The sequence below is a fragment of the Taeniopygia guttata genome, chromosome 3 (genome assembly GCF_048771995.1).
Source record: "Taeniopygia guttata chromosome 3, bTaeGut7.mat, whole genome shotgun sequence".
Taxonomy (NCBI): Eukaryota; Metazoa; Chordata; class Aves; order Passeriformes; family Estrildidae; genus Taeniopygia; species Taeniopygia guttata.
Genome location: NC_133027.1, coordinates 114,148,527 through 114,176,087, shown reverse-complemented (window position 1 = coordinate 114,176,087; position 27,561 = coordinate 114,148,527). Strand labels below are relative to the sequence as shown.

Below are 27,561 nucleotides of genomic sequence, written 5' to 3'. Positions count from 1 at the left end.
TACACCAATTTCTGCCCAAGTATGCAATTTGTAGTTGCCAGAATCGTGCGTTTTGTGAGCAGCTGAGAACATCTTGAGTTCTTGAGGTTTATCAGCTTCTCTCCAGTTTCCCTTCTGTCATATTGCCTCCACAATCTCTTATTGGTAAACTCATTCCAAAACCCATCGGTCTCTTTCCATTGACAGTTCCTGCAAAACAGACTTACTTTTGGTAAAGGAAGACAGTCTGGTCATACTGTTCCAATTACCCACTGTTTCTACAGCTGAGAAGCTTCCACAAAACAAACCTCAGAGTTTGCCTCTGATTTGCCCCATCTCTTCAGTCTTAGGTCTGTGCATTGGTAAGCAAAAGTTCCCAGGAGGTGATCTTTCCAAGACCAAACGTGGGCAGTGTGCATGTTCAGCCTTCCCAGGCCAAATTCATCAGATCATTGAAGCAGCTCTGCAGCAGCAGTGACCATATTTTTTCTTTTCCTCCAAGTAACACAGAATCTCATTGGCTGGAGGGACTGAGTGATAAGTCAACCTCTATTCCAGGCACTTCCCTGGCTTTTGTAGCCTCATCATTGCCTTCAAAGAAGCTGTCAGCAGGTTGAGGCCAGCTTGAAGAAGAGAGTCCAAGTAGAGCACTGCCTGCATAGCAGGAGACTACTCTGGGAGAGCCCTAGGCACTATGAATGGGCTTGCAAGCCTTCCAAAAGCCTTACAAGACCCAACAGACACTTGCTTCTTTTAACTGATTTCCATCTTTCTTTCTGGTGTTGCAGTATAAATGCTCTTTCATGTGGCAGGCATGGTGTTTGGCTTTGTGCCTGGAGTTAGCTTTCTCCACAATCCCTGTCTGCTGCACAGTGGTCACCCCGAGGCTCCTGGCCCACAGTGCCACTGCAGTCTGCAGAGGCCACTGTTGTTTTTTCTTGGGTTTCTCCCATTTATCACCAAAAACACCTTTTCTGTCAACTTGAGATGCCTCAGCCTAGCTGAACTCGCCCAGTTAGCCCTGGGAAGGTTTGGATCCCAGAAGTACAAACCTGCCAGCTCCCAGGAAGAGTACACATTTTCATTAACACAGATACAAGGTCACATTCATTGCCATCATCTCACTTCAGGCAGTTGCTTGGGTTAAATCCAGCCCTGTCCATCAAAGAAGTAAGTTTATAAAGTCTACTACCCTTTCCCAGCTCCAGGAGAATATGTTCTGAAGGAAGCAAGACAACATTTGGTAAAAGTGGAATAATATGCTACCTAGTAGAGCACACTCCAATGGCTTTAGGTAAATGGCCTCTCACTTCAGTATCTTACCCAGCTATCACTTGCCGCCTCAACAGGTAGTAAACTGTTCTAAGGAGTAGTTATGAGCCATACAGAAATTACTGTCACTCATGACAAAACATCCAACTCTGCTTGTAAATCTGCACATGAAATAATTCATCTGTCATACCATCTTCCCTCTCTTGCTGGATTTCCAAGCATAATCTACCTTTTTTTTTTTTATAGTTTCAAAAGTTGGAGTGTATTAGTTACTCATGCATGTTTTCCTGTGCTGAAATTGTGCTTTGTGAGAAAATTTGGGTGCACAGAGTACCAGAGGGTGATGAAGCACAAGCATTGGTTTTAGCGCTGGGATTCCCTGCAAGCACTTGTACTCAAGGCATCACTTTCTTACAGGAATCTTCAGGTATTTCAGTGGAATCTCACCTCTTGTTGCCTGAATTTTGTGGCACAAAGTGTCTTGGTCTGGATTCATGGTCCCATACTAAAAATATATTCATAATCTTTATCCAGTCCAGGTATTCTGTTCTGGTTGGTTTTCTGTATTTTCTACTGGCCGCTGTGTTGACTCGTCGTGTAGAGAAAATCAGTGGTCTTGATAAAATCAGAAGGTTTTATCTTCCACAGTTTGTCTTTTTGTGGAAGTTTCAGTCCTGTGATAATTTTAGGCTTCCCAGATTGCAGGCCACACATGTTTGTCTTCCTGTGAGTCAGTCCCACTGCAGGTAAATAAATCCCTGCACGTGCTGAGATGTGGTCAGACCCTGACCTTCTGTTTACACAGCTCTCCAAATTTTAAATAGCCTCTCTGATTTTTTTTATGTTTCAGAAACCAAATAAATTGTAAGTCTCCTGCTTGATATTAAACTAATTTGATGTGTGCTTGTGATAAAGGCATTTCCTTGGTGGCAGCTCCATTTCATTAGGGTTACAGTATTTTGGGGGCTGAAATAGTCAGACAATGCACTGCAATGTAGCTCTGCCTGGCAGATTCTTGGCAGTTGATTCCTACCTTTATGAGACTCCATTGTGTGGACATCAATGTCTCCCTCTCAGCTGCTCTCAGACAGCAAGTTACTGGCCATGAATTTGCCTTTCTAATGTTCTTAGGCATTTTCCCATCCAGCTCAGACTCAAACTTGTGCTAGGCTTTCATCTGCCAGCTACCACTTCTGCAGTGTCATCTAAACAACAGCTCCACCTGCTTATCTGTTGCTGGCTCTTCTTGTTCATTTTCAGTGGTTTTTAATAACTGAGGAGGTCCTCCTGCTCTGAAAGGAGGAAATATTCTGGGAGAAAGCTGGGCATGGTAATCTCAAATGGTTGGCCTAAAGCTCAAGGTGGAGCAGCCCATCCACTCGTGCTGTGGGGTGCCTGTTGTGGATTCTGTTTTGATGCCGATTACTTGGGAAAAATATTTTATCCAAAATTCTGAGGTTGTCCAGTAAGGGTGGCCCTCTGAAAGCAAACTAGGGTGATTTTTTAAAAAAATGTGTCTCTTTTTGGATGCCTGAGTTTCACTCAGTGAAAACTTGTTGACCACTGATCATTTAAAAATCTTTGCTATAGCTTTCAGTTGTGTCAGAGGCATTCTCATGTAACTCTCCTTTACAAAAAATACCTGTTGTAAATGTAGGCTTTTCTGCTTAAATGTTTGTTGAATTCAGTAGCCCACATTAAAAACAAGAGCTCGTCTGTGCATAAACTGTTCACGGTGAGCAAGATGAGAAGACTGTTAAAATCAGTGGGAAGTCTGCTGCTTACTTGGAAGCATTTGAGACCTTCCACCAGCCTTTGTTAGCCATGTGAGGTGCTGTTCCTCGTCCCTTCCCGTGTTCCCTTTCAGCAAACCTGTAATGGCCACAGCAGATCAGCCCCACTGTCTGCTCCAGAACACTCCTCTGGAGTGGGACACGTGTGGGTTGAACTCAGGTAGGGGCAAGAATCTGTGCAGGGGCCAGTCACAGGCTAACCTGGCCCCAGGGAACATTTAATTTAACCTCTAAAAATTAAAGGTTAGCTTGTGTCCTAAAGCAGGAGGATCCAGTTCCTGCCTCCCATGGTTTTTTGTTTGTTTATTTGAATATTTATTGCTGCAGCTTTGCCTTTCCATATTCAACGTTCAACCTGGTTTTAATTCCTGCTGAGCTCTTAGTTTCAACATTGCCTCGTGGCGACGAGTTCTACCGGTAAATGATGAGGCTTTGAGGAAAGATCATTCTTTTTATCGGTTTTAAACACACCACCTTCAATTTCAGTGAATTTCCCCAGGTTCTTATGAGACAAGATGAGACACATCCTAGAACTATTCTTTATTTGCCATTCATGTTCTCCTTCAGGTAAACAAGCCAATCTGTCCACTTGCTCCTAATAGAGAAACTTGTAAAAACTCGTCCCTATGATTGGGTGAATGCGACTTTTTTTTTTTAACAGACAAATAAAGACAGTGGGGTATGTTTTCAAAAGACTTTCCTGTTAAATTTGTGGAATTCACTGGCATTTGAACAGCTCTCAGTAGTCACCAAGCTTCTGTCAACTGCAGAATAGCCCAGAAAGAGGAGCAGGGCGAAGTCGGCCAGGTTTTGTTGTTATTTGCCCCGCTCCAGTTCCCATGCACTGGCATTCTCCTGCTGGCCTCTTCACCCAAGTGTGTTGAGTGAAGAAAGCTTCTTCTATTCTATTTTAAAACTGTGTGTAAACATCAGCAAATGGATGAAGAATGGGCTCTGTTTTAAGTGGGTTGTTTTTCATGTAGTTCTGTTGAGGTAAATGGGGAGACATGGGAAGGGTTCTGTGTTTAACCATGACACCATGGCACACACACTACACACAGTGCAAATAAAATTTAAAAACAATTACTGCTTCAGATGGCATACAGAGTGATTCCTGTAAACCTGTTATTTCTTGCCAGACTGAATGGGCTGGTTTGGGATGCTGATGTAAACCCTTTATTATTTATCCTCTACAGGTTGTAATTCATTTTTGCACAACAGCTAAATACATTTACATTTAAAGATTTTTAAAAAATATATTAATCTATTGTCTTATCTTGACAGATTTACGATGGTGTAAAATGTAGAGGAGTTACTGTATTCATCCATTTCTGCCGTAAACTAATCTTGTCCCTGCATGTTGTTGCTTTTCCTTCCTTTTAAGTGGTATTCTCAGTGTTTTGTAGCACTTTTTTTCTGTTTTCTTAGCACTGTACAGGTTCACTGTGTTAATGCATACTGGGTTTATCTAATGCCTAGCTGCCCAAACAGCTTAAAATAATGGGTCTAATGGTACATAGGTACACTGGTAGCTGGCTGAGCTTGAAAGTACTTTCAGCAGGAAAGGAAAAGAAAATTGTTCTTTCAAATTGATTCAGAAGAGACATTTGTCAAGATGCTTCTTATTTAAATAATTTTAGATATAATTAGCTTACAGTGTAAACAAAAATCCATTTGTAAATCCAGAAGAATATGAAGGAGGATGTGTTTGTTAAAGACTGCCAGGAAGCTGTACAACATTAAAATAAGATAGTTGCTTATATTGTTCTCAGAAAATGGTAATGTGTTTGTTACCGTGCTTATTGAGGATTGTAGAAGAAAATTGACCCAAGTTGATTTCAAATAACAATCAGAAATATGTGTGATGAGCCACAGGAGAAGTGAAAGGGATTTGGGGTTGTGGTTTGTTTGTTTATTTTTTTTCCTTGGCTATCATTAAAATTCTCATTATCAGTACTTTGGCTATCACTAACATTTTTCCAGTAAGGGACAAAATTATCAAACTTTATGCTGCAGCCTCTATTGAATCCTGAGCAGGAGCTATTACAGCTTGGAATCACAACTCAGGAGCCAGTAGGAGCTTCTCATATCTGAGGGCAGAATTTAATGTCTTGTGCTATTTGAGGCTTGGTGTTGGGCTCATTCCTAATCATTGAGGAGGGTTCTGGTAGATGTCAAGTGAAGAGAAGAATAGAGCACGCATCCTTCACCACTCAAGCCAGACAATGAAATTAGAAAATGGCACTGGGAGTTGATTTGAGAGAATTCCCTTGGATTCCTAGAGGAAGAATAAAACAAGAATGAATTAATTAAAAAAAAAAAAAAAGAAAGGAAAAGAAAAGGAAAAAAAAGAAAATAAAAGAGTTGGGGTGGGGGGAGACAGAAAGGAAGAAAATAAAAAGAAAATAAATGAGAGGAACTCCTGCCAGAAGGCTCCTCAGGTTAAAGTCGGACATTAAAAACTGTATTGACTTTTCACATAAAGGCGTGTATACTCACTGTTTCATCTGAGTTTCTGGTGCTGCATTTTTCAAATCTCTTACCGAGCAGTTTGCATGCATATGATGTTTGCAGCACTACCTGCTCTTATTTGAAGACTGTTTTCAGAAGTCATTATTGAACTATAGGATAAAAAGGTATAAGCATAATTACGTGTTAAAGAGAATAAATATGTTCTGCTAGATAGTTAACCAGATGAGGTTAAACAAGATAAGATGAATTCTGGTCTTTTTAGAAAACTGGCAGTCTTCATTTTAAGCTACAATATAAAGTGCTTTATCCTGAGATTAGGTATTGTGGCAGAAGCTAAAACTGCCTTTTTCCCCTAACCGTGCCAGAATACAACCTCCTTTTCTTTCTGCACTAACAAGACTGCTTTACCACCACAGCCCACTCTAAGTAATTAAATCAATCCTTTGTACTTACCGTATTCTCCTCTAGTGACGGTACTAGATCTGATTATATGCTTCATGCATATTCAAAGTACAGCACTGACAGCTCTTTAATGAGCTCTTACTTAATCAGTACGAACAATGTTCATCTTGTTCTTTTTTCCCTCATACATTAGAGCTAGGAACAGTTGGGGAAAAAATGAAACATCCAGCATTCATTTGAAAAATATATTGTACTTTGAAAAGTGTCTAAGCTGGAGAAGTTGCATTCTGCCCTTTAAAAGTCTGATGGACAAATTGGATTACTAGTATTGGATTAAATAACAAATGGTTAGAGGAGAAATGAGAAAAGCTCGCTGTGATCACAGGCTTTAATATTTTTTGTTACTTATAAAGCTGAAGGGGTCTTTAACCAGTTATTAAAGTCAGGATTAATTTGTAATGGTCCAACTTACTAGCTTTAAAAGGGTTTTGTTGTTGTTGTTTATCAAAAACAATAGTGTAATGCATGTATTATGGAAAAAATTTAAGTTTAAGATCTGTGGGCTATTTATAGATTTTCAGCATCTTGTACTGGCTTAGATAAGGTTTTGCATGTGTGGGATCGATTTGTTCTCCAGCATGGGTTTTTTTTGCTTCATTTAAATAATCTGTACAGTTTGTTGGGGTTTTTTTTCCCCATGAACAACAGAGATACTTTCCCAATTTAAATTTTCAAGCATTTGTAGCAAGTCAATTAAATACTTGTTTTACACTTGGAAAGTGGAAACAACAACCACCCCAGCAGCAGCTTGAGTTTTACAGAGTGAAACCGTGTTGAAGAAGGGCTTTTTCTAAATTTTTTATTTTAAAAATTGTAAATGTGAGTTTAGCTTGCAGTATTGCTGCAGTAAGAACACTCAGTTTTTCTTTGTTGAAAGTGTTTCATGTGCATCCTTTCACCAAGTAAAAAAATGAAGTAATGCTCTAATGCTAGTGTATTTGCCGAAGAGTTATTTAAATTTCTTATATATGGGAGTTCATCTTTATTTTGCTTGCCTGGAAAGAATTTGTTTCAACTCTGTGCACAAGAATTTAAAAGCTGACAGTCAACAAATAAAATATCAGCATCGACTACTATTAATATTGCACACATGTGTCATTTCACTGATCAAAAAGGCCTTCACCAGGGTAAAATTGGCCTTTTTCCAAATTGCAAGCTTTTTCTCAGCTTTTTCTTTTTTGCTCTTTCTTCTTTTGTTGCTGCCCGGGGATTTGTGCCTATCGCAGCCGATATCACATGACCGGTGTCAGGGCATCACATGGGTCCAAAGCGAATACAAAAACAGATTTAAAATTCTGTAAAAACAATCAAGACTTTGTTAATTCACTTCTAAACCAGCCTATTCTATTGATATTGCATGTGCTTTGGTGTCAGTATGGATATATTAAAATAGGCACCTGTGCAGATCTGGCACGACAGCTCCAAGCTTTACCCAGATCTTTTCTCGTTAAATGTTGCAACTAACTGTTTTTTGGAGGAATGCATTTAATAGAAAGAAGATTATATCTGAAGTCTATGTTCTTAACCTGAAATTGCATGGAAAGTCAACAAAGTCAGATCCACCATTGAGCCAAACGCTTTGGAGACATTTATTTCTCCCATTCCTTTTTCAAGGCTTGCAAAATTAAATGCAGTAAGGGCTTGTATTTATAATCTTTAAGCCAGACATCCCAGTCTACCCCAAAACTAACAAATTCATTGAAATGTTACTGTAGCCACGGATGTCTGGTTGTGAGAACTTTGCTGCACTGCTAGTAAAAAATCTCATGCATTACAGAATAGACTGGTCATTTAGCAAGGATTAAAAAAAAAAAAAGGCAAAAAAAATCCCCTTCTTCTTGACCTCTCCCCTAAATAAGTTTCCTTTACTTGTGCATTTCAACAAAAGGTTGGTAATACTGATTATTATCAACTTCCAAAATCAGACTCTGTTAGATGGACCAGTACAGCAGCAAGGCCTTTGATCTGTGATTTACCAGCAAAGTGTACTGAACTGCTGAATATTGCTGTAAATGCCATGGTGTGATATTTTATGCACAAAACCCAAAGTGGAGATACTGGGAGAGAGTGTTTCTACATGTCAGATTTCTTCTTTGATTGCTCCATTGCCCCAGGAGCTGGGCCCTGCTGTTTTTGCTTGGGAGAGCACTGTGGGTCCAGCCACGCTTTGGGATGCTCCTCCCTTCTTGTCTCGCTGCTAGCAAACTGTGGCCCTAAAAGCACCATTCCAGGAAATGGGTGGATGTCTCCTATCAGAAAGGAGAGCATGCCAAATGTAATCTTTTCTTACTGTGGGGGTCCACCAGTTCCACCCCAGGCTGACCCACTGGTCATCTACTCACCCTCTCCCAACAAAGCTGGGAAACAAACCCACACGACCAAGCTCATGCTCCTCTGCCTCTATTCCAAGTTTATTCCTAGATTCATTTTAACCCTGTGTGAGTTTCATAATGCAATGAGGACCATATGGCCTTTGCTCTTCACCTCAGCTTGAGGATGAGGATGGCAGGTTCCCACGGAAGCACAGCCTCCACAAAGGACTTGGAGAAAGTCCCTGAGCTCCGAGAGGGTGGAATTTGGCTGAGCAGCCCTGCTGCATGGAAAGCACAGTCAGGAGCCCTCTGGACGCTCCTCTCTGCCTTTTGCTCATGGTGCAGGGGTGGTGGCACAGAGTCTTAGAGAGTCTGCTAGAGCTTAGCACTGCCTGCAGGTGGGCTGTGAAGAGCCCTGGTCCTGATCCTGATCCTGATCCTGATCCTGATCCTGATCCTGATCCTGATCCTGATCCTGATCCTGATCCTGGTCCTGATCCTGGTCCTGATCCTGGTCCTGGTCCTGATCCTGCCTGGGATGGGTGGGGCTAGGGAAGGGGGTGCTAGTCCATGCATACACACATGGCACCCTTGGGTACCTGCATCCCAGGATTATTTCTGTTTGTGCACATGCTCCCTTTGGTGGCAGGTTGAGGAGAGGAGCAGCTCTTTCCAGCTGATCTGGAAGAGTGGCCATGAACACAGAAGCTGAGCAGGTGCCCACACCTTAGCCAAGAGTTCAGGATTAGCATCTCCTCTGCAGCTACTTTGATCCCTGCTGCATCGTCCTGGCTGGGCTGGGTTTGCATAGGTGGAGTGGATCTTGCCTACAGGGATTGTTCTTGTGTTTGGTGATGATCAGACATCTTTTAGCAGTTGGGGTTTTTCACTGGAAGCATTGCAATTGTATAGTTAATTTGGGAGAATTTAAAATACACAATCCTTTAAAAAGGTATTTATTTAGGGTCAGCATGATAAAGAGCACTGCATTGTATCCTGAAGGATGGCTGCTTTCAAAGATTTATTTATAAACCAGGCAGAACTTTGCAATCATATATTTTCACCATTTGAGAATATGCCTTGTCATGCTCAGTGATACTGGCAACTGATGCTCCAAAACCTAAAGTGAAAATATGCACCTCAATTTCTGAAATGCCACATAAGTAATGAAGTTCTTTTGATTGCAGGAAGAAACACAGAAGAAGAAGAAGCTATGATGCAGGAGTGGTTCATGCTGGTTAATAAGAAGAATGCCTTAATAAGACGAATGAACCAGCTTTCTCTTCTGTAAGTACAGATGAACATATGTATTAACAAAAGGATGATTTACTCTTCAGATAAAAGCAAAACTTTTTTTACTCTCTTCCCATTAGGCGTCAAAAAAAATCCCTCAAAAGTGAGTAGCATGGATGTGTTACACATTAAGTAACTTGTTTTTCTCATATTTCAGACTTGAAAATGAGAAGCATGCAATGACACAAGATTAGCCAGAGCTGTGAAAAAAAAAGAAATTAAAGAAATATTAAGCACTGTTACATTTTCAAAAGCCCAGCAGTAGAATAAAATTACATTTTAGAAATGCACAGATAGATTTGGATTGTTCCTCACATGAGACAGGTGAAGTCTATTCAGAGAGAGAGCCAAATTTGAGTCACTACCTGCTTTGTAGAAAATCCTCAGTCCCATCTGTGCTGAAGGGATGTCAGTAAATCAGTCACAGTGCAGTGATACCACTGATACTGCAGAGTAAGGACAAATGAACCTTTTCTCACTGCCAGTGTTGAGAAAGGGAGAAGGTGCTGCTCGTTTTTAGAGGCATTCTGCTCTGGGTTCTTCTCTTCCAGCTGCTTTCAGTTTGATATTTCTTTCCATAATGCCACCTAGTGTAGATGCCTGCATACTTCCCTGGGAAGAGCCTCTGCTCACCTATCTCCTGCTGGGTCTGAACTTGACAGAGGATTTTACCTGCAAAATATTAAGCTTTCTAATCCCTTGTCTAATTTTTATTGTTGATTAGGGCAAAATGTATATAGAATAACACTTCCAGTGTCACATGCTGGAATTTGCTCATTAGATCTAGGGGAATATTTTATACTTTGGACATTCCACAGCAGCTGCTCCAGAGATGAATATGAAATAATTGCACCCTGTAGCGCAGTGGAGTTAAACTGACAGAATTAAAGCCAACCTCACGTGAAATGAAAAGGCCCTGTTACTGAATAGGCCACCAAGCCAGATTTTAAGTTTGTGTATCATTTGTTTGGAGTAGCTTAAAGTTAAAGAGAAAAGTCAGTCCCGGGTCCTAAAATCAATGTAAGTTAAAGGTGCTTTTAAGTGTTTAATGATTTAGTAATTAACATATTGATGAACATTTGCAACTTGCCTAGGGAAAAGGAACACGACCTAGAGAGGCGCTACGAGCTGCTGAACCGGGAGCTGAGAGCAATGCTGGCCATCGAAGGTAAGAGCAGTGCTGGGGCTGTGGGGCAGCTTTGGCACCTGCAAGTGCCAATGTGGGGGCTCCTCTGAAGCCCATTGCTGATGCTGATATTTACATCATTTACATCACTCAGCAAGTCTGCTGAGGCTGCCATCCCAGTATTAAGTTTTCTTCAGGATTAGGAAAAAAAAAATTAAAAAATATCCCAGGTATGGGATGAGGAAGTATGGTCTTGTTGCAATAAACTCTGCAAACAGTGCGATGAGGAGGTAGAGCCTGTGTCTGGGGTTTACAGGTTTTTGGTGCAGTAGTGCTCTCTTGGCTTTCCTGCAGCATCATGCTGCTTTTGGTGCCACAGAAAAGGGAAGGGGTGACCCACAGAAGAGGGCCTCTTCCTTTTAATGTTTCAAACCTGTTCTACAACAGCAACTCACTGGTGGGGGAAAAGTCTCATTGGTTTTGGTGGTAAAACACCAAGTTTGTCGAGTAAATATTTCATCACGAGTAGCAGCAGGATTAGAGCGATCCTTTGCACGAAGTTTCTCCCTCCCTGCGACTCTCCCCAGTTTAGTCACCTCACCTGAATGGAGGTAACACTCAGGGGAAGATTGACACGGGATAAATTAAACAATTGCACCCTTTCCATAGGGCTTTCCAGTGAATTGTACTGTAATCCTTGGGATGATTCATAATAAAAAATAAACATCCAGATAGCTTAAACCATTGCTTGCATTATTTTCTTATTTAAATATCTTAAGTGTTTTCTAATGCCACACCACTTATACCTCTCAGTCACAAATGCTGCCTTACAGTTCAAAGATGTTTGCTTTAAAGTTAATCCTTTGGGCTCTGTAAAATGGACCTTTTGTCTAATCAATGCAAATTGATTTTGCTATTCTGTATTGACCTCTCAACCCTTTGACTGTCCATGGTAATTTCTTTCTTCACCTGATAAGGTACCTGATCCATAATAAATCAATTCTAATTAGTTTGGAGACTTCACTGGGAGCGTAAGTTTGTTGGAAAAAAGCAGCAGGTTTCAGGTAGCTTTTTCGTATCTCTCCATCTGTAGTTATATTTTTTGCATAAGACTGTCTTCACTGTATTCTTGGATAATCCCGACTCATAAATATCTACATTGCTTTCTGCAGAGACAAGCCAGATTAATTTGGAATTGTACTGATGAAACATTTAAAACGTAAAATAATCTAAAACTAGAGAGGAGCTGAGAGATCCTGGATTTAAACCTAAACTTTCGATGTTTAATTGTCTGTATATGAATGCTGCCTTGGAATGTCCTAGCAGCAGCCTTTGAATATCTAGCAGCTTCTGCCATTTACACATTGTCTGGAACAAAAATGGTTTTTAATTTCGTTTTGTAAGTTCAGAGAGGTACGCCTGAACTCCCAAAGATCATCCTTTTTTCTCTCTCTCTCGTTTTTTTCTCATTTTTTCCTTTTTTTTTTTTTTGGTTTTTTGGTTTGGTTTGGGGTTTTTTTTGGGTTTTTTTTTTTTTGGTTTTTTTTTTTTTTTTTTTTTTTGTTTTTGTTTTAATAGGCTACTGGTGATATGGTAAACAGAGGTTCAGGAAGCAAACATAAGTGCTGGAGAATTTTGTTTATTTTGGGGGATTTTTTAATTTATGCAACAAAGTCCTCATTTAGCGTTTTAGCTCTCAGTAAGATTATTGGTCTTCTAGAACTTTAACAGTTACCTGCTTTTACCAAAAACCATATTAAAGGAGAAACTCTTCCAGGAAAACACCTACTGAAAACTCAAAATACGCATTTGTGACATCTCGCCTCTGGATGGGTGCATGGGTGTTTTCTGTATTGAGAAGATGCAGAGGTGCAGTTTTGGGAAGCACTGCTAAAAGCAGACAATTTCCAGTGTGGTTTCTCTGAAGAAGAGGAGAAATCACGCTGGAATCACCCTGCCGGGACAGCCCAGCCCTGCCGGCTCCGCGGCCATTTAGCCGATGGCTAATGAGTGCTTGGGCTCGCTGAGAGAGTTGAAAAGACAGATCTCACTTTTACCAACACCAAAACCAAAGTGTATGGGCAGGGAAAAAAACACATATATGTATATACACACACACACACGTATATGGAACAGGATGGGAGCGCTTCGTTTGTCCAAAAGAAAGGCAGAACACACCAACCCAAACTGGAACTTTAAAAAAGTCTTTGAAAGCTGGTAATTACTGTGTTGGTAAATTGCTCTAACTCTTCCACGCGTGACTATGCTGTTTAAAAATCTGTCAACCAATTTCCTCAGCTGGTTGATGAGAGGGAGGAAAAAGGGGAGACGAGCTTTGGGGAAGGGGGAGCCTGCTGCTGGCAGATAAAGGCGGCTCTGCCCGTGGGATGCTCGGTGATGTGCGGGCAGGGGCTCCACCGCACTTCGCCAGGGAATGACCCAGGGTGGTCAAAAAAGCCGTGGAGATGAGAAAGGGAGAGTTAAGGTGCTGCCTGCTTCCAGCTAGAAAGTGTTCTCTTGGACTGTTCCGACCCAGCCAGGCCGGAAAGCCCTCACTAAGGCCAAGGAAACGCAGGTAAACGGGTCATTTTGGCATCCTGCTGCCTCTTGGAGCCCGCTGCTCCTTACACAAGGTGCTGTGTTTCACAGCTCGCTTTTACCGCAGTGCAGCCGAGTGCCGGTGTGCCTCACTTCCAGCTACCTTGCCTCCCACCCCTTTCCTTTATATATTTTTTTTTTAAGTCGGGTTTTAATGCCTCCTTAGAAAAGATAAGTTCATTTTTGCACACCTTGGGGTGGTGTGTTCATTTTTCTGCCCAAGAAATGGATCTTCATTCGGATTTTGTACATCTTGATTTATTCTTGGCTTATAGTTTGAAGTGGGTGCTCTTCTAAAAGGATTTATGCATAGGTTCACTATTTTTGTAGTTATGGTTTATATGATAAGCTTTTTATATTTAAAATCAATATGTAATCCTGTGGAGGAGCTTATCCTCTAAAACCCCATTTGTAAATCTATTTTAGCTTTGTTACACCGCGCAGCCACAGTATTCCATAGATTGATTAGGTTCAGCAGCAGAATCCTATCAAATGGCCTGCTCTGATGATGATGCAAACTCTTTCAGGATTGCTAGTTGACTGGAACTAAAGATAAGACCTGACTGCAATCCCCCAATGTGCTCTTTACAAAACTAGTGTTAATTTTCATCAAAGTGCCAGGCTTATTTATTATAGTGGCAAGGTTGAAGGTTTTACTACGAGAACTTTCGACCATTTCTATTAAAGCATTTCTATGGGAACTGGACGTCTGTTTGCTCAAAGTAATTATCAGTTTAGGCAGTGGGAAAAAAAAAAAAAGACAATATGAAGTCAATGAAGATGAATAATTGAAAACATTTCTACTTCAATGTGAATTTAGCAAACTCTGTCATTTTAAACTGCCCGTCGCGAGTGGTGGCACGGGGGCTTTAGCTTTCAACACTTTTAGCTCATATACAGCCTCAGAGCTTAATCCTATTTTTGTCCAGAGTGTAGCTTTTATAACAGTATTATTCTGAAATCTTCAAATTAATCACAGCCCATATTGTAGCTTCCCAGAGCTGCAGTCAGCCTGGGTAACTATATGTGACAGGTGTTATAGGTAATCCTGGCTTAAAAGGCACAACAGGTAGGAATCAAACTTGAGCACAGTTGCTTTTTTAAACATGGGGATGCTTCCCAAAACTGCTGCCCAGGAGTATTTTGTTGGATAAAACAAAATTGTAAGGTAGCCACCTATAAAATGTTATTTAAATACTTAGAGTCAGTTACCCTTTTAACCAATTGCTGCTTGACTCTTTATTTATTTTGGGGGGAGGAAAGGTGAACTCCTTTACTAGAAATGGAAGTAAAATGGCAAGGGAATAGTTCTGCCAGCAGGTTTTCCCAAGCCATATTTCAAACATTTATAATAAGCAAATGCAGAAAACAAACCAAAAAAAACCCTAACAAATATACAGTTCTGTTCCATGGAATCCTAATAGGACATTATTTAATTCACAGGCCTGTAAGATGAAACAACAAAACCTGTAACACTTAGGAGGGGACTTAACTGAGAAAAATAGTGAGGGACTGAGCAAAACATATACTGAAATACTCTGACCTGTTTGCTCTTCCAAAAACTAAAGTTGCAGCTGCAACTGGAGAACAGGGGATGAACAAACAAATAAAACAAAAACAGATTTAAAAATAAAAAGTGAAAGCCATCAAAATTGCAGAAAGTTTTATAAAGTCCAGGTAGAGACGATGGATTTCAAATCCCTTTTATCCATGTGCCCAGATGTGCCGGGGGAGCCAGAGTCAGTCCCAGCACAATTCCCGGCTGGAGGCGGGGGAAAGTTAACCTGAAAGTTGGGAGCCACGTCTGGGGGGAAGCAAACAGCCCTGAAACCCTGTGCCATGTCTCTCTCTCTCCTTTTCTGTCTGGCTTGCTGCCGTGGCCCTTTTCAGGGCCTTTTCAGTGTTGTCATGCTGAGATCTCATTGCGTGTGAGGGGCTTTATCTGTGGGGCAAAACGCTGCAGTTTGGGAAGTTCTGACTCGCAGAGCGGCAGAGGAGTGTGTTTTAAATGGGTTGAAGTGAAGGAGCTTTGCCCAAAAGGAGCATAAGGGGAAGCAGCAGTGAAAAATCGAGAGACTGCTCCAAGAAGTAGCACCTAAAAAGCAGCTACCCGAATTAAAGCAGCTTTGCAGCAGGAAAAAATGACTTGGATTACCGGTAATTTTAGCTGCTAACTCCACTTCTAATCTGTGTACACCTGAAAAAAATTATTTCCTTAACGGTGGAGGGGAAAGGACACATTAAAAAAAAAGAAAATTAGAAAGGAAAATGAGGATAACCGGGAAAGGAAGGAGAGAAATGAGGAAAACAAAAACTCCCGGGAAGTTCGGGCAGTGCCCTGCCGGGCCGGTGCTCGGGAAGGGCTCCGGTGGCAGCGGGACGCGGCCGCGGTGCCCGGTGCTCGCCGTGCCCGGTGCTCGCAGCGGCTGCCCACGCGTGGGCTCTGCCTGGGGCTCGCCCGTGGGCCCGGGCAGACGGCGAGGAGGGCGCGATAAACGCGGTTACACATTCCTGCCTTTCTGCCGCTCTCCCAAACCTTCATTGCATGATGATGCATCTAATTTTTAATTTGTAAATACAAGGCTGAATTCCCTCTAGCACCACTTGCTTTCATAAAGCTTCTGAGCAGTTTGCTGTCTTGAATAAATTTGGCTTTGGAGGGGGGTCAGGGGGATTTGAACCACCGCATTCTTGCGGGGTTTGTGAAGATTCACATGGTAACCGGTGGGGAGCATTGTTCGGCTTATCTGAATAAGCACCAGCCATGTGAGTTTTACCATGATCGCCCAGGGCAATGGAGAGCGCGGGTGGTGGGGGAGAAAGCCGAAAGGACTGCGCCCTGTCTCCCCTCGGCCTTCGGGGAGCGCGGCCGGGAGGAGGACACGGCCGGGCCGCTGGCGGTGGCTTCTCCCGGGGGCCGGGTGGTGTTTTTTGGAGCCGGTGTCCTCTTTCCCTCCCGCTCCTCAATTGTCCTGCTATCTCCCTCATCATCTACTGCTCCTGCTTTTCATTGTTTACCTTCTTAATGAGGGAGGCGGGGAAGGCCGGGCCTTGACTGACAGCGACAAGCCCTCACGGCCTAGCTGCAGAGCCCGAGGCTGCGGGCGGCCCGGGGCTGTGCCGGGCCGGGCCGGGCCGGGCCGAGGAGTCCCTTTGGGAATAGCCCTGCGATATTCTGTAGCGAGTGTATTTTTATTTCAAAGTGGGCAACGCTAATTAAGCGATACCTGCCTTTAAAGTTCCTGCGGAGCATATGGTGCGCCGTGTGAGATTCCTCCAGCCGCTGAGAGCGGGCGAGGGGCGCGCAGAGAGGGGCCGGGCTGCGGGAACGGGCATTGCTGAGGGAACGGGCATTGCTGAGGGAACGGGCATTGCTGAGAGAAGTGGGCATTGCTGAGGGAACGGGCATTGCTGAGGGAACGGGCACTGCTGAGGGAACGGGCATTGCTGAGGGAACGGGCATTGCTGAGAGAAGTGGGCATTGCTGAGGGAACGGGCATTGCTGAGGGAAGTGGGCATTGCTGAGGGAATGGGCATTGCTGAGGGAACGGGCACTGCTGAGGGAAGTGGGCACTGCTGAGGGAACGGGCATTGCTGAGGGAACGGGCATTGCTGAGGGAACGGGCATTCCTCCGGGAGGCAACCCCGGCAGTGGCCGTGCCCGCCCGCGGACACAGGCGCGGGGAAAGCACAACCAATTTGACACTAAAAAGAAATAAAAAGGAAAGGAAAGAAACCCCCATCCTAATGAGCCCAAAATCGCTGCTCAGCTGCCCCAAGCCAAGGAGGGCGAAACGCCGCCGGGCTGCCCTTGTCCCCGCGGTGGGGAAAGAGGCCGGGGCCGGGCCGGGCTGTGCCGGGCTGAGTTGGGCTCTACCGGGCTGTGCCGGGCTGCGCTGGGCCGTACCGGGCCGTTCCGGGCCGTTCCGGCCGGGCTGGCTGCGCCGGGCGCTGGCGGCCGCCGCTCTCTCTCACCGCTGCTCTCGTTGTGCTTCTCCCGCAGACTGGCAGAAGACCGAGGCGCAGAAGAGGCGAGAGCAGCTCTTGCTGGACGAACTCGTTATTCTCGTTAACAAACGGGACGCGCTGGTCAGGGACCTGGACGCCCAGGAGAAGCAGTGAGTCGGGCAAAGGGGGAGGGGGTCCCCGCCGAGCCGCCACGGTCCCCACGGAAAGTTTGGTCCAAGTCCGCGGGCGCCGTGGCCGCGGGGATCTGCGTCCCGCGCAGCCCCTCACCGCGCCTCCCTCCGCCTCTTTCCGCAGGGCCGAGGAAGAGGACGAGCATTTGGAGAGGACCCTCGAGCAAAACAAAGGCAAGATGGCCAAGAAGGAAGAGAAATGCGTTCTCCAGTGAGCGGCCTTCCCGCAGCGGCAGCGAAATCGCAGCACGGCTTTCTCACGTTCTTAAAATGCCGATATGAGACTGGGAAAAAAAAAAATGTTTTGAAAAAAATTAAACTTTTTTTCCATTTTCTTAGGCCAGATCTAGCTGCGCCGGGCCCCACTCCGTTGGTTTTTTTTTTTGTTTTCCATTCAAGCGAACTCGCGTTGTCCCATGATTTCCTTGTGGGCTCAGCTCTCCTGCCGAAAGCGTTGGAAATGGAATCGCCGAGACCCCTGGCGTGCGGGCGATGCCGGAGATGGGCGGAAGGAGGAGAAGAAATAGTCTGTCCTGGTTTCTGGAGCTGGAGGAGGGCTGAGTTTTGAAATAAAAATGTTTTTGTCGTAATAGGATTAGAGAGGGGGATATAGAAAAAAAAATCATTGGGAATGGTTTCATCTAGTCCTGCCATATGTAATACTTAATAAGCTACCTACATTTTATAGTTAGGTCAGATCCACCCCAGTTATTAAAAATGTGCTGTATTTACCAGTGGTTTATTACATCAGTTTTACATTTCCCCGGGAGTAGAGCCGAGCTGTTCTGGTTTACTCGGGGGGCTTCTCCCCCAGAGCTGGCCCAAAACCCCGGGAGCGGCTGCGAGCGGAGTGGGGCAGCCCGGGGCAGAGACCGGCCCGGCCCAGGACAGCGCGACCCTTCCCAGCCGCGTCCTCCCGCGGGCCGGACCGGACCGGACCGGACCGCCCGCTCCGCGTTATTTATTGCGCCCGGCCGCGCTCCCCACCGCACCCCGCCCCGTCCGTGTGCCCCCAAGCGTGTCCCGCGCTCGCATCGTCCCTTCGTGGAGCTCGTCTCGTTTATTTATTACAACACCGAGTCATATATAAAATTTTCAATAAAACCCGAATCTTTCTTACCGTAACTGCCGCTTTCCTCTTTACCTGGGAAACTCCCTTCACCCCTCCCGCCTTCGGTGGGCCGGGGAGGGGGCTCGGGGGGCGGGCAGGGCCCGAGCCCCGCGGGGGGAGCAGCGGCGCCGCCGCTTCGCCAACGCAACGAAACCCACCGCACGGAAAAGTTTTTCGTTTGATTTTAATAAAATGAAACTCGGGGAGGGGGAGGTAAAACTTTTCTCCGCCGGGCCGATGCCGCCCGCCGGCGGCGTGGGGAATGCGCGGCCCGAAGCGCACCCGCGGGGAGCGGAGCGGGCGGGAGGAGCCCGAGCCCCGCGGGGCCGCGGCTGCCGCTCCGCCGGGGACCGCGGCGGCTCCGCCAGCGACCGCGGCCCTGCCGCTCTCGCCAAAAGAAGCCCCCGTGGAGGAGGGAAGCGCCCGGTTTCGTGCGAGCGGCCGCCGGTGCCGCGGGATGTACCGGCCTGGGGAACTGGGGGCTGCCACGGGGCCCGCAGGTGGATTTGGCCCCATGAGAAGTTTGGGGAGATGTGCGGAACACCCCGGCGCCGGGCTGGGGCAGCGGGCTCCGCCGTGCTCTTCTGCCCTCCCGTAGAAATACAGGAGCTGGGGACGGCAGGGAACGCGCTCTGAGGACTCCGCGGCTGCGGAGGGTCGGGAGGGGAGAGGCGGCAAAGCCCCATCGCTGCCTGCCCGGCCGGGAGCTGCTGAGCCCCGGAGCGTGGGGCTGCCCCTGGGGCGCGGGCATCCTCTCCTCCTGGGGAGGCCGGCGTTTGCCTAGCTTTTAAAGCGAAAAAAGTAACTCAAGCGGTGGGCTGAGGGCAAAATAAGTGCGTGTCTCCCCCGTCTTTCTCCCCCGGCCCGGCAAGCGGGCCGCAGGAAGCCCCCGCCCCGCCGCCGGACCGAACCCTGCCCTCCGCCGGGCCGGGGTCGCGCAGCCCGGCCCCTGCCCTCCCGCAGCTCCCGCCCCGCCGCCGACCTTACCTGGGCGCAGCGGGGAGGGCGCCGGCTCCGTCCGGCGGAGGGAACGGGGGATCGGAGTCGCCGGGACCGTCACCTCGGGGGGGTGGCGAGCCCCGCGCCCGCCCTGCCCGCAGCCCCCGGCCGAGCCTGCGGGGAGGCGTCCGCAATTGGGGATTGGGTAACGCGGGAGCTGCGGGAGGCTTGGGGAGGCATGGGTACCCCCTGGTGTGTGTGTGGGGGGGGAAGCCTCGGGGGGGGCTGCCCGCCTGGACCGGGGCTGCCCCGGCGGGGCCAAGTGATGGGGAGGCGGCGGGGGGCGGGGGGAGCGCAGCCCGAGCCAGGAACTGCCCCGGCAGGACCGGGGCAAAACGGGGGAGAGGGGCTGGAAGGGGGGAGAACTGCCCCCGCAAACTCTTCCTGCTCCCTCCTCCTGCCTTTGCTTTTTTTTGTGAATGGGCCGCGGCGCCTTTGTTACGGGGAGAAGTGCCCGTGTCGCTGACTTTTGAGGGAGAGAGAAGGAGCTTGCTAAGCTACTCCATCGGCTCCCTCTCGCCCGGCTTAGACGGTTCTCTCCTCTCACGGAAAAAGATTTGAAAAGAAGGGGAAAAAACTCCAACAACAACAAAATAAAATGGGGGGGAAAGCCTTTCCCCCGGGAGACCGCGCTCGGATCGGGGCCGGCGGGCAGCGCCTTTGAACATTAGCTCGCTTTCAGCTCCACAGCAATTAGAGGGAGTTGATTTGGGGAGACCAACAAAAGCCGCGCACCGGAGCCTCTTTAGAGGTCCGGGGCCGCTCCGCCGCCCGCCGCGCCCCGACCCCGCCGCCTGGAGCGAGGAGCGGGGCCCCGCGGAGCGGCGCGGAGGGCCCGGGGTCACCTCGCCCCGCTCCCCGCCGCTCCCGCCCGCTCGGCCCCCGCGGCGCCTAGCAGCCCCTAAATTCGGGACACGCGAGGAAAGGTGCGGCCGGTGTAGTTTTATTGCGATTTGAAAGCACAAAGTTTGCGAGAGCCCGCGGGCACCGGGATGGGGGGGCCGCCACACCGCCTCCCCTCCCAGGAGCGCCCTCCGTGCCGGTGAAGGCGGCGGCCGAAACTTTTTCTGCGGTGTCCCCGGGCGGCAGGGACGCGGAGCGGCGCGGGGGGCATCCCGAGGGGCATCCCGAGGGGCATCCCGAGCAGAGCTGCGCGGGCGCGGAGCGGCCCTCCCTCTTCCGCACTTCTCCAACCATTCCCACCAGCCTCCCTCTCCGCGGAGGCTGCGCGGGGCCCCGCGTGCCCGCCCCCCGCACCCCTCGCTCCGCCGGCCGGCTCTCCGCGGCGCCGGGGTCGGTGCGCGGGGCAGCGCGGAGCGGCGCGGGGCGGTGCGGAGCAGCCGTCGCCCCGCGCTGCCATTGCCCGGGCGGCTGTCAGTCAGGCGGGGAGCGGCCGGGGATTGGCGCCGGGCTGGTTACGCAGTTGCTTTGCGCGCACATACAAGGGTAGGGCCGGGGGTAGGTGATCAATCCTCATCAGGGCCGCGGCTCCATCGCCCCGACAGCGCGGGCCGCCGGCAAGGTAACGCGGGGTACCCCGACAAGTCGGGGGTGCGCGGCTCGGCCTCGGGCAGCGCCCCCCGGCCCCCTCCCCAGCCCGCCTCTCACCTGCCTGCCCCCCTCGCTCCCTCCCCCCGCCGCGCCCCCTCCGCGCCCCCCGCCCGCTCCGCCCCGCGCTGCCCCGCGCAGCCCCCGCCGGGCGGGCGCTCAGTCGCTCCGCAGGTGGCCGCGCAGGTGAGGCGGGCGGGGGCGGTGGGCACCGCGCTCACCGACGGGGCGGGCGGCGGCGGCGCCGGGACGGAGCGTAGCGGGCCCGCGGCGCCGTGGGCAGGGGTGGTGAGGGCGGCCGGGCCGGGGCTGCCTCGGCATTTTTTTTTTTTTTCCCTTCCCTCTCTTCTCTTCACTTTTATTCTCCTCCTCTTCCCCGTTCTCTCCTGCCGGGACGGGCCCGCTCCGCCGCGTCCCCGACAAAGTTATGCAACGCCGGGTCCCGGCTCTGCCACCCGACCTGCGCCCGGCGCCGGCCTACGGGGGGCACCGCGACCCCCGCCCGGCGTCCCGCGGCCCCGGTGCCCCATTGCCCCGGCTGGGGGGAGCCGGGTCAGAGAGCGGGGGCTGCCCCCGGGGCTCGACGGGGCCGCCCGGGGTCTCTCCGCTCCTTCCTCCCCTCCGCGTGTATCTGCGGCACTTTGCCCCCGTGCCGGGCTCTCCCGTGCCGGGCTCTCCCGTGCCGGGCTCTCCCGTGCCGGTTCTCCCGTGCCGGCCCTGCCGGAGCCCCGGGCGGGCCCGTCCCGGCCGCCCGCGCTGTCGCCGCTCGGCTGTCGCCGCGCTCTTTTTTCCTTTTCCCCTTTTTAACTCTTATCCATTTCTAATTAAAACGTCCCCGTCTGCTCGCTTTTAAATTAATTATACTTCCCTCCTCTGATACCTCCTTTTGATTCCTAATCCAATTATCTTTTTAAATAATTGCTTTATCTGTCCCGATCACCGGGCACTGTTGCCTCTCGGCACTTGCGCGCGACTCGCCTTCGTTTAAAATAAAACAATAATAAAATTAACAATCGGAAGCCGCCCGCGCGGAGCCCCCGCGCCCGGCGGGCGCAGCCCCGCGGGAGCCCCGGGCGGCCGAAGCCTCACCCGCTTCTCTCCGCTCTCTCCCCAGGCGCTCCGGCCTCGCCTCTGCGCGGGGAAGAAATCCGCCTGCTTCTCGATCCTCGTTGTTATTTTGATTTTATTTTTCCCCTTCGTTTTTATTTTTCTCTCACTTCACCTGCTATCTCTCGAGGACCTCGTGGCGGTGACGGCAGGACTGAACGAAAAAAACTCCTTTCACGCCGACTTTGTGCTCCGTTTTTAAATTGTCGTTGGCTTTAATTTTTAAAAAAAATTTTTTTTGGCCTCTTATTTGGAGATTTTTTCGGGGGCTCTTTTTGTCAGTGTTTTGTTTTTTGGTTTTTTTTTTTTTTCCTTTCATTTCCCCCTTCCCCACCGCATACATTCGCTTTGATTTTTGATTTTTTTTTTTCCTGCTGGACTTTGGAGGAAAACTGCCCGGCTTCTAGCATGATGTCTTACCTCAAACAGCCCCCTTACGGCATGAACGGGCTGGGGCTGACGGGCCCGGCCATGGACCTGCTGCATCCCTCCGTGGGGTATCCGGGTGAGTGCCGCGCACCGCGGCCCCCAGTCCCGCACCCTCCAGCCAGCGGAGGGGGAAACTTCCATCCGAGAGGTTTGGAGGAGCTGGTGGGGCCGCAGGGCTCAGGGTGGGTGGTGGGCTGGTTGTTTGCCTGCACCCCTGCTGGGGACATTGGGGTCTAGCTGGATTTCCCCCCTGCTCCCGGGGCGTCTTCGTTTTCCCAGGGATTTTTAAGGATAAAAAAACTTTCAAATTGAACAATAACACCACAAAAAGTAATTGATTTCGGCACAACGAAATCTCCCCGTGGCTCCCTCTGGAGCCAGGCCTGACCCTAACCCAGCGCTGTGCCCCTCGCCCTGCCCGCAGCGGGACGCGGTGCGGCAGCCCAGGGGGTGCGGGGACGCTGCCGCTTTTTGGGGAGCGCCTCCGGCCCTTGTCCCGGGGTCACCGGAGGGTGTGGGGGTGCGTGGGGGCCCGGCGTGAACCCCGTGGTGATGCTCCTCCCGCAGCCACCCCGCGGAAGCAGCGGCGGGAGCGCACCACCTTCACCCGCTCGCAGCTGGACGTGCTGGAGGCGCTCTTTGCCAAGACCCGCTACCCCGACATCTTCATGCGGGAGGAGGTCGCCCTGAAGATCAACCTGCCCGAATCCCGAGTCCAGGTACCGGGCCTGCGGGGGGAATCCTGTGGGATTTGGGATGCAGGACCACCCCAGCTCAGCTGGCGCTGCTCAGACCGGCCGCTCCATCCACACTCATCCTCTTTCCTTGGCATGGGGATGTGTGTGGGCTCCCATCTGCTTGTCTGTCCCACTGTGGGGAAATTCGGCCAAAGAGGGAGCGTTTATTTTTTATTCTCTTGTGTTATTCTTATTTTTATTAATATTTTTCTGTCACCCTCCACCTGCTCCAGGGTACAGCAGCCCTACCACCTGGGTGCTTCCTGGAGGAATTCCCTTCGGGCACTGCTCAGCCGATACCCAGGAGGGCGGGATATGCAGGCAGCCCCAACACAGAATCTGTCCCCCAAATCCATATTTTGTCACTGTGCCAGGGATATGCACGAGCTGGGACAGCACAGACTTAGACCCTGGCCATCCTTGAATTTGGCAGGCTGTGGGGTGGCCGGGCTGCCAGGCACGGGTGGGATTATATTTGGGGGTGTGAGGGGCGCTCAGCGTCAATGGTACCGGGAGAACCGGTGCCGGGCTGAGGGTGGCGGGGCTCTCGCAGGCCGGAGAGAACCTTGCGGAGCTGCTCGCTCACCCCACCGTGCTATCGCTGCCCTGCGCCCCGTTTTGTCCCTGCAGGTCTGGTTCAAGAACCGCCGCGCCAAGTGCCGGCAGCAGCAGCAGAGCGGCGGCGGGGCCAAGAGCCGCCCGGCCAAGAAGAAATCCTCGCCCGCCCGGGAGAGCTCGGGCTCGGAGAGCAGCGGGCAGTTCACGCCGCCGGCAGCGGCCTCCAGCTCCGCCTCGTCCTCCTCCTCCAGCTCGGCCTCCTCGGCCCCGGTGGGCGCCCCGGCGTCTCTCAGCACCCCGGCCTCGTCCATCTGGAGCCCCGCTTCCATCTCTCCCGGCGCGGCGCCCGCGGGGGTGTCGGTGCCCGAGCCGCTGCCGCCCGCCGCCTCCTGCATGCAGCGGGCCGGTCCCGCCGCCCCCGCCGCCTCCGCCTCCTACCCCGTGTCCTACAGCCAGGGCGGCGGCTACGGCCAGGGCTACCCCGCGCCGCCCTCCTCCTCCTACTTCGGGGGCGTGGATTGCAGCTCCTACCTGGCGCCCATGCACTCCCACCACCATCCCCACCAGCTCAGCCCCATGGGGCCCTCCTCGGTGCCGGGCCACCACCACCACCACCCGCTGAGCCAGAGCTCGGGCCACCACCACCATCACCACCACCACCACCACCACCAGGGCTACGGCGGCACGGGGCTGCCCTTCAACTCCTCCGACTGCCTGGACTACAAGGAGCCCGCCGCTGCCGCCGCCGCCTCCTGGAAGCTCAACTTCAACTCCCCCGACTGCCTTGACTACAAGGACCAGGCGTCCTGGCGCTTCCAGGTCTTGTGAGGGACCGGCCGCCATCCCCCCGAAGCTGCCGCTGGTCCCCCACCGCCTCCTGGGCAGGACTCTGGGCTCTTCCTCCTCCTCCTCCTCCCTCTTCGTTAGCAGTGGCGATGTCCTGGGGAGGTCCTGCCGCCCCCATCTCTACTGACTGATATTTATTTGCTTCCTGCACCACTCCACCAGGTTTATTATAATTATTATTTTTTTAAACGCAACAGAAGAGGAGTAAAAAAAAAAAAAAGAAAATTAAAAAGCCAAGCGTGTCCCCTGCTGCCCCCCGGGCGGAGGCGCAGGCTGGCTCCTGCCCTGCCAGTGCCCCCCCAGCTTTGAGCGGGGACCCTCAGCCCCTGCGGGTGTGGAAGCCCCGGCTCGCCAGTCCTGTACAGCCTCTTGCCGCGGGGAGCGGCGGGAGTGATGTAAATACTCGGTCCGTTCCAGTGACCACGATTATTTTTAGTTGATGCTGTTGGGTTGGCATTTATCTAGAGTCTAACATGGAACAGAACGTAAAAAAAAAAAAAATCTTTTTTAATTTCGATTTTCTTCCTTAAAAAAACCCGATTTTTTCCCGCTCTCATGTCCTCCGTCCATCCTCGAGGACTCTGCACAAGCTTGGCTGTGCCGTCCTGGGGCTGAGGGTGAGGGGGGCATGGAAGCAGCCACGGGAGGTGTCCAGGAGGGAGGCAAAGGGGGAGGGAGGAAAGGCTGCCCGCCTGATCCGCAACCTGCAGACCAAAAAAACCCAAAACTTTTGGAAAAAAAAAATAAAACGAAACAAAAAAAAGCTGAAAAAAAAAAAAGTTTTGGTTTATTTTTTGGGGGGAGGGTTGCAGGGATAAGCAGCTCTGGTTTGGGGCTGGGGAGGGGGGGCGCACGGCTTTTCGGAGTGTGTTTTTTGGTTCGGTTTTCGTTTTTGGTTGTGTCGGGCGGGTCGGGGCTGCGGCCCCGCGTTCCTGTTCCCCCGCCCGGGCTGGCGCCTCCCGGCAGCGGGGACAGGGACAGTGTACGTGTGACTTTTGATGCCGTAACCCCTTAAACTGTAAGGCAACCCCCCTCCTTTCTTCCCGCCCGCCCCAATAAAATCTAAACTAATAAATCTAGCGGTGTCCTTGTCCTCCTTCCTCCCTCCTGCCTCCTCTTCCTCAGAAAACTTCCCTGGGGGGAGTGAGGAGCAGGGAAATATTCCCGGGGGGTGCCAGCAGGGTGGGAACGCGTGTGATGAGTTTGCGAGTGCTCTGGAGGGGGGGACCCACCGCCGCTTCTGCAGTGCGGGCTGGGGACCCGCTCCTGCCTTAATTGCCGTTTAATTGGTTACGGATTGATTGGTGCCCCGTGGTGCCGGTGGGACTCGCGGGACGGGCAAGCGCTGCCCGAAATGAGATTTCCCCAAACTCGGGACCCCGGGCGGGTCTGGGTGCTCATGGAGGGATGCGAGGGATGTTCGGACATCCAGCCGGACCTGTGTCCCTCTGTCCCGCTGTCCCTGTGTCCCGCTGTCCCTCTGTGCGGGTTCAGCACTGACTCCCGGCCGCAGCATCCTCAGCCGCCGCCAAGGAAGGCAGGGAGATGAATTATTTTTTTTTCTCGTGACAATCTCCCCTTCTTTTTTTACCCCCCAGACCTTCACTTCAGTTGCTGGAAGCTGCCTGTCGCTGCTGGGCTGTTCCTACCCGCACAGGACCGGGGACCCGCGGGACCGCTGCTCCCCTGCTCGGGGGTTGAGGCGCTTTTCGGGGGGCGGCCCCGAATTTCCACCCTCCATCCTCCCCGGGGTCCCGCAGCAGTGCCCGCTGTCCCTGGGAGCTCCGGGGCTGTGCCCGGTGTCCCCAGCCCGGTGTCCCCAGCCCGGTGTCCCCAGCCCTGTGTCCCCAGCCCGGTGTCCTCCCCCGAGGAGGCAGCTCAGGGGTGAGAGGTGCCGGTGCTCCCCGCGGTTGCTGCCCCCGTTTCCCCCTCCAGCATCCCGGCGGGGCTGGCACCGGATGGCGGCGGGAGAACAGCGGGATCAGCCCCGGAGCCACCCGCGCCACCCCCGTGCCGCCCTCCGGAGCCCCGCACCCACCGGAGCAACAGGGAGCCCTGGGAGGGGACGAGAGACTGAGTCAATGTTAGGGGATTTTTCTTTAAATGGTTCTTTTCCCTGTTGTCTCCTTCTGTGGGTATATATGGATAAAAGATATGTAAGTATATTTTATAAATATATCTATGCTTCTACTATAAAATAATTGTTCTTTTCTTCAATCACCAAAGTGTGGCTGTACAGGCAGTTTGAGTGTTTGAGTGAGGGCCACGTGTGTATCAGTCCATGCATCCCCAAGCCCTTCCTTTAAAAGGGAAAAAGTCACCACAGCCCTCCTGGAGCTGGGAAAACAAAAAAAAATCTGTTCTGGGCACAAAATGAACCAGAGTTGCTCTCCCAGAGTTAGTGAGCACTTGAGAGATAAGATCCAGCAGGTATGCAACACACAATCCCCCAGACACACACCTTCTGTCATCTTTAAGCAGAAATGATGCACACTTCATGGTCCTTGTGTTCCACTCTAACGCAGTAAGTGATGCTGAGAGCCTCAGCCAAGAGGGGAGCCTGAGTTTTGGTTTTGGTGACGTGGCCCTAAACCTCTTCATCGAGTGCCCCACAGGGGGGGTGGGCCAGGGCTCTACTTTGGGGTATTGGAATCCAAGGGATGCTTGTGTCCCCCACTTTCCTCCCCTGATTTAGGCACCAGGAATACCAGGTGCCACTGATCAGTGGTTTATGCAGCAACTCCCACACTGCAGTTTGGGTGTTTTCCTGTCCCACTCAC

The 27,561-nt window shown here is 50.5% G+C and overlaps 2 protein-coding genes across 16 annotated transcripts in view; both read left to right on the top strand.

Annotated features, from left to right (window-relative positions):
* Positions 1-18,571, top strand: part of EHBP1 (EH domain binding protein 1) — a 199,395-nt gene extending 180,824 nt beyond the window's left edge. For all 15 annotated transcript variants that reach the window (XM_072927669.1, XM_041714846.2, XM_041714844.2 and 12 more), the window contains 4 exons: positions 9,478-9,577; positions 10,678-10,751; positions 17,311-17,425; positions 17,571-18,571. In XM_072927669.1, coding sequence (XP_072783770.1) covers positions 9,478-9,577; positions 10,678-10,751; positions 17,311-17,425; positions 17,571-17,661 — 380 coding nt within the window. In that variant the 3' untranslated portion in view covers positions 17,662-18,571. The remainder of the gene's footprint in view (positions 1-9,477; positions 9,578-10,677; positions 10,752-17,310; positions 17,426-17,570) is intronic.
* Positions 18,572-20,938: 2,367 nt separating this feature from the next.
* On the top strand, positions 20,939-25,856 carry OTX1 (orthodenticle homeobox 1). The gene is made up of 4 exons (XM_030269286.4): positions 20,939-21,078; positions 22,219-22,716; positions 23,208-23,359; positions 24,008-25,856. The coding sequence occupies exons 2-4, from the start codon at positions 22,620-22,622 to the stop codon at positions 24,761-24,763; spliced, it is 1,005 nt and encodes a 334-aa protein (XP_030125146.3). The 5' UTR covers positions 20,939-21,078; positions 22,219-22,619; the 3' UTR covers positions 24,764-25,856.
* The last annotated feature ends 1,705 nt before the right edge of the window (positions 25,857-27,561 follow it).

What these genes read in the sequence shown, in the direction of transcription:
- OTX1 (XM_030269286.4), top strand. Translation starts at nt 22,620, where the DNA reads ATGATGTCTTACCTCAAACAGCCCCCTTACGGCATGAACGGGCTGGGG. An exon ending in TCCCTCCGTGGGGTATCCGG is followed by an intron (nt 22,717 to 23,207) that starts GTGAGTGCCGCG and finishes CTCCTCCCGCAG; the next exon opens with CCACCCCGCGGAAGCAGCGG. An exon ending in TGCCCGAATCCCGAGTCCAG is followed by an intron (nt 23,360 to 24,007) that starts GTACCGGGCCTG and finishes TTGTCCCTGCAG; the next exon opens with GTCTGGTTCAAGAACCGCCG.